This window comes from Hemitrygon akajei, chromosome 25, assembly GCF_048418815.1.
Source record: "Hemitrygon akajei chromosome 25, sHemAka1.3, whole genome shotgun sequence".
Classification (NCBI taxonomy): domain Eukaryota; kingdom Metazoa; phylum Chordata; class Chondrichthyes; order Myliobatiformes; family Dasyatidae; genus Hemitrygon; species Hemitrygon akajei.
The window spans coordinates 43,077,867-43,091,118 of NC_133148.1; the positions used below are offsets into that span (position 1 = coordinate 43,077,867).

A 13,252-nucleotide genomic window follows, 5' to 3' on the forward strand; every position below is an offset into this window, starting at 1 on the left:
CAGAGTAAATGCAAGCAGGCTTTTTTCACTAAGGTTGTGTGGGATTACAACCAGAAGTCATGGGTTAAAGATGAAAGGTAAGTTTAAGGGGAATATGAGGGGACATCTCTTCACTCAGAGAGTCTTGAGTGTGTGGAATGAGCTGCCAGTACAAGTGGTGCATGCAAGCTCGATTTCTACATTTAAGAGGTTTAGAAAGGTTCATGGATAGTAGAGGTAAAACTAGGCAGTTTAAATGGATCTGACTAAATGGACCAAAGGGCCTGTTTCTGTGGTGAAGTTCTCTATGACTCCAAGACCTTGTAAAGCACCAAGTACATCTCCATGTTATATTGTTCACAGCTTCTGATCAATGCTCAACTGTTACATTTCCAGTGGGCTTCTTTGAGATGCATTTTAAGTTTATCACCTTGTTCATCACGCCTTGGTTGACATTATGGAATAAATATATTTAGAGAAGCTCATGCACTAGCAGACCAATCCTTCTAAAGGACAACTAAAGTATATCCTACAAATATGATGCAAATAGAATTCCCATTTACGGCAAATAAGTGATGAATTATAATGTTATAAAAGCTCATCCACAAACCTTGCTATACAGGTGCAAAGCCTTCTCCAAAGTGTTCTGAAGTTCTGTTACAACGTATTCACAATTCTGAATACTAACTGCAAAATCTGCAACAAAAAATTAACAGCAAATTTAGAAAAATAAATTCCTAACAGTGATGCAGTGCATTATGTTAAGTAATTTACTAGATCAAAAGAAAACAGCAGATAGTGCAAAGCCAAACATGCTGTGAACACTTGGGTCATGCAGCAGCAAGAGACAATTTCTATAGTTTCCACATCCTTCCGGTAGTGAGGCAACCAGAACTGAGCACAGTACTCCAAGTGGAGTCTGACCAGAATCCTATTCAGCTGTAACATTACCTCTTGGCTCTTAAACTTAATCCCATGGTTGATGAAGGCCATTGCATCATATGCCTTCTAAACCATAGAATCAACCTGTGCAGCAGCTTTGTGTGTCCTATGGACTCAGACCCCAAGATTCCTCTGAACCTCCACACTGCCAAGAGTCTTACTATTAATACTATATTCATGCAAACATTATTCAGGATGATAGAGGGTCAGAGGGTCATAGAGCACTCTAAATTTACACCATCTTAATCATCTTCCCAATAATTCCCTTTATCTTCTACCACTCACCCACACACTGACAGTAATTTACAGCAGCCCATTTACCTGCCAACTCATTTCTTTGGTGACAGAGTGAATCTGCAAACTTCACAGAAGCAGTATCCTAAGCCAGGATGAATGCAGGTCACGAGAGCTGTGAAGTAGCAATTCTACTGGCTGTGACACTGTGCAGTCAATGACCCTCTGTTGAGATAGGCATGTATGATTATACATGCTTATTGAAATTACCAATGACCCTCTGGCTCTGTAAGTTGTCCCTCTTGGGATTGCAAATATCGAGTTTAATTAAAGTCAGTGCTTATTCCTGGCAGTGAATCTTATGCTTTTATTAGCCAAGGTTAATTTCCATTTGTCAAAACAATAGCAAGGATTTCAACTTGAAAGCATTGCAACAAGAACTTTACAATTATTAACACTTTCCTCAAGTCTTTCAGGAATACAAGAATCTGAAAACTCATTGCATCAATAAGGTTGAAGTGCCTGAACATTCATTTATCTAAATACTGGGATGATTAAAAGCTGTAAGACCTGGTCAGACCCCACATGGAGTACTGCGCTCAGTTCTGGTCGCCTCACTACAGGAAGGATGTGGAAACTATAGAAAGGGTGCAGAGGAGATTTACAAGGATGTTGCCTGGATTGGGAAGCATGCCTTACGAGAATAGGTTGAGTGAACTCGGCCTTTTCTCCTTGGAGCAACAGAGGATGAGAGGTGACCTGATAGAGGTGTACAAGATGATGAGAGGCATTGATCGTCTGGATAGTCAGAGGCTTTTTCCCAGGGCTGAAACTGCTAACACAAGAGGGCACAGTTTTAAGGTACTTGGAAGTAGGTACAGAGGAGATGTTAGGAAATCACATGGAATGGGTTGCCAGTAACAGTGGTGGAGGCAGATACAGTAGGGTCTAGGTAGGTACATGGAGCTTAGAAAAAAAGAGGGCTATGGATAACCCTAGGTAATTTCTAAAGTTAAGTACATGTTTGGCACAGCATTGTGAACTGAAGGGCCTGTATTGCACTGCAGGTTTTCTATGTTTCTGTGTTTTTTTTGGATTAATTTTCAGTATATTACTGTGAGGACCAGCATTAATTATCAATCTTTAACTGTCCCCTGAACCACATGGCTTGATGAACCGCTTCAGAAGCCACATTGGTGATTAGAAATCATGTTTAAGACAGATTTCCTTCTGTAACATTGTGATAGTTTTATGACCAACATTGTTGAGACAAGCATTTTACTTAGACAAATAAAATAAAAATTTGAATTTCCCAGCTACCCTTAAGTGCAATTTTAACTGTTGTATCTGGACTCTGCAACTCAAATGTCTAGAAACATTCATTAATCTAACCATTATACTGCCACAGCTAAAGTATGGGGAAACAGCCTTAATTTAAATATTTATTAATGTTTTACACATGAACATTTTAACTACACAGGTAGCGGAAGTTCCTGTTAGCTGCTGGACAAAAAGCATTAAAGTTCAAGCATACGACATAGCAGGCTAACACAACTTTGGAGAGGATATTAAATATAATGAAATTAGTAAAGAGTAAGCACAATTTTCTCTAAAAATAACAATCTTTAGGAAAATATTCTGGAAGTTATGCAAATAAGCACTAAAAATTATACCTGCTTTACTGGTAGGCTGCTCTTCAACTTCCTGGCTTTCCTCAGGTGACTTGGGGATCATGAAACTGTTTCCTTCTGAGACAGTCATGAAATTACTACTCATTCTATCCTCATTGGAACTGACATAGTTTTGCTGTGGTACAGTGGTGAACGAGTCCAAAGATGGATATTCATCTAAAGTGTGCTCTACTACATCTTCTGAAGTGTTCCACTTCTCTGAATGTTCTCTCTCTCTCTTTACGACTTCCACTGAATTCACATTTGGATTGTGTCCATTTTCCTCGTGGTCACAGATAGCTATATCCTTTTTCACTAAACACGTTGGTTGCATGCATGTAACTGCAGAGGATGATAGCCGTGTGGAATCTTGACCAGCTCGTAGCTTTTGTTTAACCTTTGAAATTGCAACACTATTAACTAATGGAGGAGGCATCAACAGTCTATCTGAATGAATTTTAGAAAGATTCAGGGTTAAATTGGCTCGGGCTTGATGGTTCCCATAAATTTGTGAAGATTGATTTGGCAACATCTTTTCTTTAGAATCTTCAGCTGAACAGACTTCACTTGGAATGGATCCCGTCACTGCCTCTGTTAAGTCTGCAGTAGATGATGCTTTGGAATTGGGTAAACTCACCGATTGTCCTAAGGTTTTCAGATTCAGGTTCTCCCCCAATGATGCACTACGAGATATCTTGGCTCTGAAGCTGGCGGTTGGATCCATGTATGACCTGGCTCTGCCCGATTTGTTTTTTGATGTAACTGAATCAGCAAATGTCATTTTGCCAGTAAGTGACGGTCTCACTGCTGTCTCCTCATTCACTTGCATATCATTATTGCTCGATTGAGAAGCTGACATGAATGAAGATGACAACGAATTATCACCTTCTGATTGAAAGCAAAATAAGAAATATTTAATATAGTGTACTTGCCTTAAAAGCAAAAAGTATGAACTGACAATTTTACTATTGGAAACAATGATCTGTAGAGACATGTCCAATTGAAAGTAAGTCAACCCAGGTGAAATCTTACCCATTTGTACCAGGTCCTTGACAGAGGCTGATCTTCTGCCCATTTGACTGCCTTCATTCTTTCTTTGTTCTTTCACCCCAGGCAATACAGAAGGAATGCCAGCACTTGTAAACATCAACCGTGCTTTCTGTTCATTTCCACTTGTCACTTTCTCAACTCCATTTCCCTTTACAACTTCATGAATTTCTATCCCACTGAAGGATGACTGAAACTGTGACCCATTAGCTTGCGAACTTTCCTCTTCAGGATTTAACTGTGTAGACTTGAGAGATGCCTAGTGAGAAAATCATTAATATTTTTTTCCAAATACAGCTTCCATTCAATCTCATTATTAATAAATTGGGTACAGAGGAAATGCTTTCCATTACCTACAGCTACCGTTTTCCCCCCAATCTCAACATTAAGTGGTGTGCTAAGTGCTATTAACATATTATTAGACTGCAGCCAATCATTGAGCAGGAGCATGAGAAGGAGCAGCAATTTCACTTAGATCTGTGGCTGAAGATTAAAAATGGCAGTGCTTTGTGGCAGTTTTTGGAGTTGGACTGTGCCCCATCAGTGAAGGGATTCATTAGAAAGGGCATAAAAAATAAGACGGGGCAAGTGGAGCTGTTATTATGAGTGGGGAAAGTGCTGGTATGGCTTTGGCTCATCAGGCTTGCGCAAGGTAAGTAAAGGGGAGGTTTCTTCTTCTTTACTCTACATTCCTCGCCTGTTAGGGCACAGTACCTGCAATAAGAACTACTCTAGGGGCTGTTCTGTGCGGCAAGTGTGGGAATTCTGTGAGACCTTCAGTCTCCTGTGTAAACATATCTGCACCAGCTGCAGCTCCTCAGAACATGCTGAGGAACCGGAGCTGCAGGATTGGTTTCAGGGTACTTGGAGGCACATGATAAAACAAGCCATGATCAGTAGAGTTTCCCCGAGGGAAAATCTTGCCTGACAAATCCGTTGGAATTCTTTGAAGAAATAACAAGCAGGATAGACAAAGGAAAATCGGGTGATATTGTGTACTTCGATTTTCAAAAGGCTTTGACAGGTGCCATAAATGAGGTTGCTTAACAAGCTACAGGCCCATGGTATTACAGGAAAGACACTAGAATCGATACTGGCATTGGTTGATTGGCAGGATGCAAAGAGTAGGAATAAAGGGAGCCTTTTCTGGTTGGCTGCCGGTGACTAGTGGTGTTCCACAAGGGTCTGTGCTGGGCCCACTTCTTTTTACGTTACATGTCAATGATTTCAATGAAGGAATTATTGGCTTTGTGGCCAGGTTTGCTGACAATACAAAGATAGGCTGAAGGACAGGTAGTGTTGTGAAAGTAGAGAGGCTACTGAAGGACTTAGATTAGAAGACTGGGCAAAGAAGTGGCAGATGGAATACAGTATCAGGAAGTGTACGATAATGCACTTTGGTAGAAGAAATAAAAGCATAGACATTTTCTAAATGAAGATAAAATTCATCAATCTGAGGTGCAAAGGGACTTGGGTGTCCTTATGCAGGTTTCCCTAAAAGTTAATTTGCAGATTGAGTATGTGGTGAGGAAGGTAAACTCAATGTTAGTATTATTTTCAAGAGGACTAGAATATAAAAGCAAGGATGTAATGTTGAGACTTCATAAAGCACTGATGAGAACTCATTTGGAATATTGTGTGCAGTTTTGGGCCCCTTATTCAAGAAAGGATGTGCTGACATTGGAAGGGGTTAAAAGATGGATTACAAAAATAATTACGGGATTGAAAAGCTTGTCATATGGAGAACATTTGATGGCTCTGGGCCTGTACTCACTGGAACTCCGAATAATAAAGGAAATCTCATTGAAACCTACTGAATGTTAAAAGGCCTCGAAAAAGCGGATATGGTGAGAGTGTTTAAGACCAGGGGATACAGCCTCAGAAGAGAGGGACGTGCATTTATAATGGAGATGAGAAGGAATATCTTTAGGCAGAAAATGAGGAATCTGTCTGTGGAATTGTTGTCACAGGCAGCTGTGAAGGTCAAGTCACTGGGTACAATCAAGGCAGAGTTTGACATATTTGAAAAGTCAGGGCATGAAGGGTTACTGGGAGGAGGCAGGAATTTGGGGCTGAGGGGGAAATGGATCTGGCGGAACAGACGTAATGTGCCAAATGGCCCAATTCTACTCCTATAACTTATATTTTATCCTGAAAAAAAGGTGGAGAAACAGGTTTGATTGCAGAAATGCAAAATTAAAGATTTAGAAATGCACAGTAATATCTGATCAGAGAAGGGTTTTCAACAGCAACTTCTCATCAGATACTGATAGAAACTCTTATTACCATTATATGTTGTTCAATGCAAACGAATTTCTAAAGAGAAAGGAGCATGCAGTTACAATGCAGTCCTGGGTAAAGTTTCAATAATTGCATTCGTATGCACTTCTAAACTGTTAAAAAAGACACTGAATCTTTTCTAATATATCTTTTAAAATATCTGGTGGGAAGTCTAATTAATGATTTGGATTTGATTGTTCAAGATTTCTTACTTTTCTAAAAGCAATAAGCAATTCATTTCTAAAGATGAATTGGCTTCACTTGGGTCCAGTGATGAATCCAAGAATTTAGATACAATTCGAATCCAGTGAGTCTTCAATGATCTTCCAATTGTTAACAACTACTCAAAATATGGTTTAATAGAAATTATGTTTAATTATTCTTGACGGAACACCAGTGAAAGCAAATGAGAATTTATTGTTACAAATATAGCACAACTCCACCACGGACGGTCCCAAGCCCTGCCGTGAAAGGAGGGGCATAGGGTATGGAGCTGGCAACACCACCCCATTAAAAAAAAAGTTCCTGAAATGCCATCAGAAACTTCAAAAACCTCATTCCTGGGAGAGGAAGGATCTTCAAAGATGGCCTGCACCTAGGGACAAGACAAAAGACTGGCCCAGGACAGAGGACGAAGGAAAGCTGGGCCTATGTCCCAGTAAACACAATGGGCTTAGGAAGAAGAAGAAATATAGTGGAGAGACTGAAGTGTGTTTGGGGTAGTTTAGTTTTGGTAGCCTTCTAGCAAATGATAAACAAATATTATCTTAATAATATTTCCAATATAACTCAAATATAACTCATTGCAGCATAGTAAAGGTAGCAGCACAAAAGATCTGATGATTATGTTATTCTAACATGAGAGAAATGATACATCCTTGGATTAGGAAAAGCCTCTGAAAGCCATCCAATAGACCCTTGAGTATATTGACTGGCTGCATCACAGGCTGGTATGGAAACACCAATGCCCTTGAATCCTTGAATGGAAAATCCTGCAAAATGTAGTGGATACGGCCCAGCCCATCACATGTAAAGCCCTCCCCAAAACTGAACACATCTACATGGAGTGCTGTCGCAGGAAAGCAGCATCATCCAGGTCATGCCTTATTCTCATTTCTCCCATCAAGAAGGAGGAACAGACACACACTCAATGATTCAGTAACAGCTTCTTCCCTTCTGCCATCTGATTTCTGAATGGATAATGAACCCATGAATACTACCTCACTACTTTTTTTAAAATTTCCTATTTTTTGCACTATTTATTTAACTATACACATTTACTGTAATTGTTTTCTTTATCTATCATGTATTGTATTGTACTGCTGTTGCAAGTTAATAAATTTCACGACATAGGTAGGTAATATTAAACCTGATTCTGATAAGTACTTCGATAATAAATTTACTTTGAACTTTGGTGAAATGCATGCCCATACTTTGGTAACTCATGACTCTTACCACCAAGAAAAACTAGGGCTGCTAATACAGATGGATAACACTACTTGCATATGCTGTTCCAAGTCACACATCATCCTGATATGTAAATACTCTGCTATTCTTTTATCATCAATAGGTCATGATCCTGTAACTCCCTATCTTAACAGCACTGCCAACTCAGGTAATTTCCAAATGGCTAGTACTGTATATGCTGCCTTTATGGCAGTTATTTAGTTTATAATATTTTCGCTTAGTAATTCGTGTGTTAGCATTTTTTAGTTAAAGTTAGGATTATTTAAGTAAATTCGTTGTCTGTAATATATCGCGGCATGCGATGTCGTCACATCCGGTTTCGCCGCGTCTTGTGGGAAAATACCGGTTTGGGAAAGACGGAAAGGTGGGGGCACACACATGTGCCAGTCCAGCGCAAGAAAGGTTGTCTTCTACGCATTAGAAATCACAGTGGAGCAACGCTGTAAGTCATAGATAATCGATATGTTGAATTAAAATGTTAATGCTGATTCTGTTAAAAGTAACGACGGTCGACAAGGTTTATGTTTTCGTTAGTTAAAGAGTTGCGGATAGTCGCGTTGAAGTGTATTTAAAGCAGTCAACGGCATAAGTAGATTCTGACTGTATGCTGCACTTTAATGTAATGTAGTTGTTGTAGTTTTACCTTTGCAAGTATTCACGATGCAAATGTGATATCTAGAAGGAAACAAATACTGTACCAATCTTGTATTGTTTTATCAACAGTTTTCACCATACGTTAATGTGGAAGAGTGAACAGTAAATGGTTAATCTTACTGCGACCCTGTTTTCATTAACGGCGGTTTATCTCGGCGTTTAGTTCGGGTTCCGTTACACCCGAGCGAGAACACTACACTGTACATTTTGGCCATGCAAGCAACTTCCAAGACCAAAAAAGTAAAAGTAAATATCAGGATTGAGTTGAAGTGCAACATTCCTCACCCTTGGGTGGCATAATTACTTATCAAAGAATAAAGAAAAACTAATCTAATAAGTTTCTATATTTGGGAGAAATTGGCCATTCCTGTAAAACAAAAAAAAAATCTGCCTTTGAACAAAACTTACCATGCAAACCAATTTGAATTAAAATCAGGGAGCTTCTCTAACAAATTTTCTAGGGGACAATTACACAGAACATTCAATTCACTAATTATATTTCCAGAAACACATACTTTAAAACATGATTAATCCATTAACTTCAAGTGATTTGCAGGATTTATTGCTCTCAGAAACATAGAAAACCTACATCACAATACGCCCTTCAGCCCACAAAGCTGTGCTGAACATGTCCTTACCTGAGAAATTACCTACAGCTACCCATAGCCCTCTATTTTTCTGAGCTCCATATACCTGTCCAGGAATCTCTTAAAAGAGCCTCCACCACCGTCGCACACACCACTCTCTGCGTTAAAAACTTACCCCTGACATCTCCTCTGTACCTACTTCCAAGCACCTTAAAACTGTGCCCTCTCATGCTAGTCAATTCAGCCCTGGGAAAAAGCCTCTGACTATCCACACGGTCAATGCCTCTCATCATCTTGTACACCTCTATCAAGTCACCTTTCATCCTCTGTCGCTCCAAGGAAAAAGGCCGAGTTAATCCAGGAAAGCACCTAAGTTTATCGGGCAGTCTGTCGGGCTTACAAAAGTGACAATATTTGCTGAAACTCTTCAATGCAAATTGTCAGATGGATTTCCATAAGCTATAGTTCTGAAGCAAAGTACAATTGAAAGGTTGGGAGAATTGGTCCATAAGCATTAGTAATATAATCCTCTCCAACTTGCACCCATCAGGTTTGTTTCCTCATCAAGAAATAAATTTATCCAACCGGCAGCTTTGAATCACAAACTTACCCAAATTACACATAAACTTAATAATAATTATACTCCCAACCTCCACTGAAAACTTAAGGGGGAAACACCAAGTAACAGCTGAGTTCCTCTAGCATTGTGTGTATTGGTGAAGTAGCTCACAAATTATTTAATCTCATTTGAGAAAGGTTTTAAAATATAACTATGCCAAACTTAGTTAACTTACATCTTGCAAATATTTGCTCTGCTGTTGGAAGTTGTGGGGGAAAGCTGCTGTGATCCTGCAGGGTAAAACAGAAGTCACAATATTTTCATACACATGGCACTTCATGTAGTTGATATTACACAGTGCATATTTTTAAACCATCTGAATGAAATGCATCTTAAAAATATCAAATTAATCTGTAACCAAAGATTTTTTACCTTCAAAAAGGTTGGGAACCCCTGAAAAGATATTACTCCTTGCATAGATACTCACTTAACACTGCCCACCAGAGTACCTACTTGTTATAGCAAGCTTGGCCCTCCAATTTGAAGACATCTGCTTGGCCTGCATGCTGCTGCTATATTGGGAACCTGCACAAACCTTCAATTTTCTACTGCTGCCCTTCCGACAATGAATCGCCCACAAGCTGGTGGTGTTGAGATTCTCTGAAAGCACTGTTTGTGCCAAGCAATGCAACGGTGGGGCTCAGAGCAGAGTCCTGACCAGCACAATGAATGAAGACCATTGCCAAGGACTGACATCACCTGCTCAGTGGATGGCAACAAGCCTAATGAAATATATAAGTCATTAGACTGAACAAAAGCTGTGAAGCCAAACAAAACAAAGGAGACAGCAGCTTTTACCATCTCCAACAGAAGAGACAGAATATAGGATCTGCACTTCCCATCAACAAGGAGCAAGGTAATGCCAGACACTGCCAAAATAAAGGTCCTTTATAACCCTCATTCTCTACTCTAGTGATAATATACAAGTGGTATTTACTGTAGTGGAAGCTACTTCACATTTTCTGGTCAGTAGGGTGATGAATACGCAAGCCAAATATGAGGGAGTGTTCATTTGTGACAAATGTTGAAGAATGTTGTGGGAAAAGTTTCCTTAAGGGCAAGTTCCTGAAAATAACTTGTACCCGTCTTTTCTGTATAATCTATGTCAAAATATGATGTACCATATTAGATGCCTATAGCAAAGCAGTCAATGTTTACGAGTGAAGTTTTGCAATTAAACTGATTAATTTTGATCCTCCGAGGTGTACATGGAAGAAACTTGATATATGTGGATAGTTTTAGACAACAGACAAGCTTTCGATGAGGGATTTAGTTGAGAGGAGCACAGTTCTCAATCATTCTCCAATACAGTAATATTAATCACTTGAAAAGCTCCAGATTAGCCTTAATACTGAAAGAATGCTAAAGCATAATCAAAAAATATGACAGTTTGCAAAACTAGAATACTACACTCAACCTTCACGACTGTTTAATACTAACCTACTACTTTTCTGGCAGCGGGACAGAAATCGAGCAGAAATACTCAAGCGTGGATTCAGGAAGAAGTTGTTCTCATTTTCTGCATTTTGCTGGAGATCTTTCAATGAATTGTCAAATTTCTCTGTAAATTAACAAACCTATTTTATTCACGTGCATGTGATCACTAGTTTGGAAAAGATAGGTAAAGAAAAAACACATTTTCTCCACATTATTACCATTAGAAAATTCATTAGCTAGAGCTTCAAAGTTGTGTTTGAGGAATTTTTCTTGGTCTGGTGTTTTTGCTGCATGTAACTCCTGAGGTACTGTGCTGCACTGTTCATCCTCCTCTTCTAATCCTGAAGAATGACCATCGGAACTGAGCTGGCCAACAGAGTCAGAATCTAGGGTGTGACAATATAGTTAGTATTCACTTTCTTTCTAGATTTTTTTTTGTAATTCACCCATTGAACCAGTTTCAATCATTTGCTTCAATGAACCAAGACCTCTGCTACATTTGCTCAATCAAAAAAGCCAGAAGGGGAGAGGAAGTAGGTTCAAGGGGGAATGTGAGTGATAAGAATTTTACTTAGAGAGTTGTGGATGCCTAGAACGCGTGGTCTGGTATGGTGGTAGAAGCAAATCCATTAGAGGCTTCTAAGAGATAGGCGCATGGATGGAAGGAAGATGGAGGGATATGGACATGGTGTAGATAGGGAGGGATATGGACATGGTGTAGATAGGGAGGGATATGGACATGGTGTAGATAGGGAGGGATATGGACATGGTGTAGATAGGGAGGGATATGGACATGGTGTAGGTAGGAAGGGATCAGTGTTTGGGTAATTTTGATTTGTTATTTAGCTGGTTCGGCTCTACACTGTGGGCCAAATGGCCTGTTCCTGCAATGTACTAAGTTGTATGTTCTATGTTCTGGAAGAAACAATAGAGCATGTCTCGCAGCTAACTATTTCAAAATCAAACAAGAAATAATTTTGAAGCTAATTTTGTATAGTTACTAAATCAGTGCAACTCTTTTGCTAGTTAAAGACTTTTTGGTTCCTGGCTCCATTAATCCTTCAGTAATTTAATCTTCCTGGCTTCATGCAAGCAATTTCTCAGCCCAGGTGGTCAGTCAGTCATATAACCAATTTCCAAGCCCTGGCGATAGGTCACTAATACGACCAATTTCCCTGCACCAGCAATTAGTCACTCACTCAACCCATTTCCCGGCCCCGTCAATCAGTAAATCTTGCAACCTATTTCTCAGCCCCAGTGATCCAGTCTATAGATACTGCCCAATGTTAAGTACTTCCAGCATTCTGGCCATCTAGTCCATGCCAACCCGATCTTCAGTCGAGTCCTGTCTACCTGCACCCAAACCATATCCCTCTAACTCCTTCCCATCTGCGTACCTATCCATACTTCTCTTAAATATTACAGCTGAACTCACATTCTACCATTTCTTCTGGCAGCTCATTCTTCACTTGCACCACCCTACGTGAAGAAGCTTCTCCTCAAAATCCTCAAATATTTCTCTTTCCACCGTAAATCCATCATTTCTAGTTATAGGCTCACCCAATTTGAGAGGGAAAAAGCCTATAAGCATTCACCACCTATACCCCTAATTCACTATCTATACCCCTCAATTTCGTGTAACTCCAAGATCTCCCATTATTCTCCTGCACTCCAGGAAATAAAGACCCACCTATTTAACCTTTGCCTATGATTCAGGACTTCAAGTCCCAGATCATCCTGTACATTTTCTCTATACTCTTTCAAGCCAAAGTAGGTAGGTGACCAGAGCTATAAACAATACTCTAGGCATCATCAACATCTTCTGCAACTTCAACGTAGAATTTCAAATCCTGTTCTCAAAGTCCTAACGCTTTTTGAAGGCCAATATGTTAAAAGGTCTCTTTACAACCCTAACTACAGTACTGTGCAAAAGTCTTGGGTACTATAGCAGTAATTTTATGTATCGCACTGTACTACTACTGCAAAAAAAAAAACCAAATTTATAACACGTGTAAGTGACGATAAAAGCGATTCTGACATGGGGGTCTATTTGGAGTAAGACAGCAGCAAGACAGAAATCATATTTGGGAAAAGGAGAAGGGAGACGGGAGAGAGCAGGAAACACTAGAGACATTATGTAATGATCAAAAAACTAATAGTTTGGAATCAAATGACCTTGCCTGAAGTCTGAGGAATGGGTGTGTCTGCACTTGTGTCAGCCCTCCCCGCCCCCATGCTCTACACTGCTCCCTCAGTGCTCCACCACTGCCATTCCCAACATCCCTTGTTCCTGCCAGATTTACAAATTCTTTCTGCTCTACATTGATAAATACAGT

The 13,252-nt window shown here is 39.7% G+C and overlaps 1 protein-coding gene across 3 annotated transcripts in view; it reads right to left on the reverse strand.

Moving 5' to 3' along the window:
* Positions 1-13,252, reverse strand: part of LOC140716570 (mitogen-activated protein kinase-binding protein 1-like) — a 137,595-nt gene that overhangs the window by 7,130 nt on the left and 117,213 nt on the right. For 2 of the 3 annotated variants that reach the window (XM_073029408.1, XM_073029410.1), the window contains exons 25-30: positions 11,135-11,302; positions 10,920-11,040; positions 9,655-9,709; positions 3,858-4,131; positions 2,829-3,713; positions 590-675 (exon numbers count right to left, since the gene is read on the reverse strand). In XM_073029408.1, coding sequence (XP_072885509.1) covers positions 590-675; positions 2,829-3,713; positions 3,858-4,131; positions 9,655-9,709; positions 10,920-11,040; positions 11,135-11,302 — 1,589 coding nt within the window. The remainder of the gene's footprint in view (positions 1-589; positions 676-2,828; positions 3,714-3,857; positions 4,132-9,654; positions 9,710-10,919; positions 11,041-11,134; positions 11,303-13,252) is intronic. The other variant, XM_073029409.1, reaches the window with a different exon arrangement.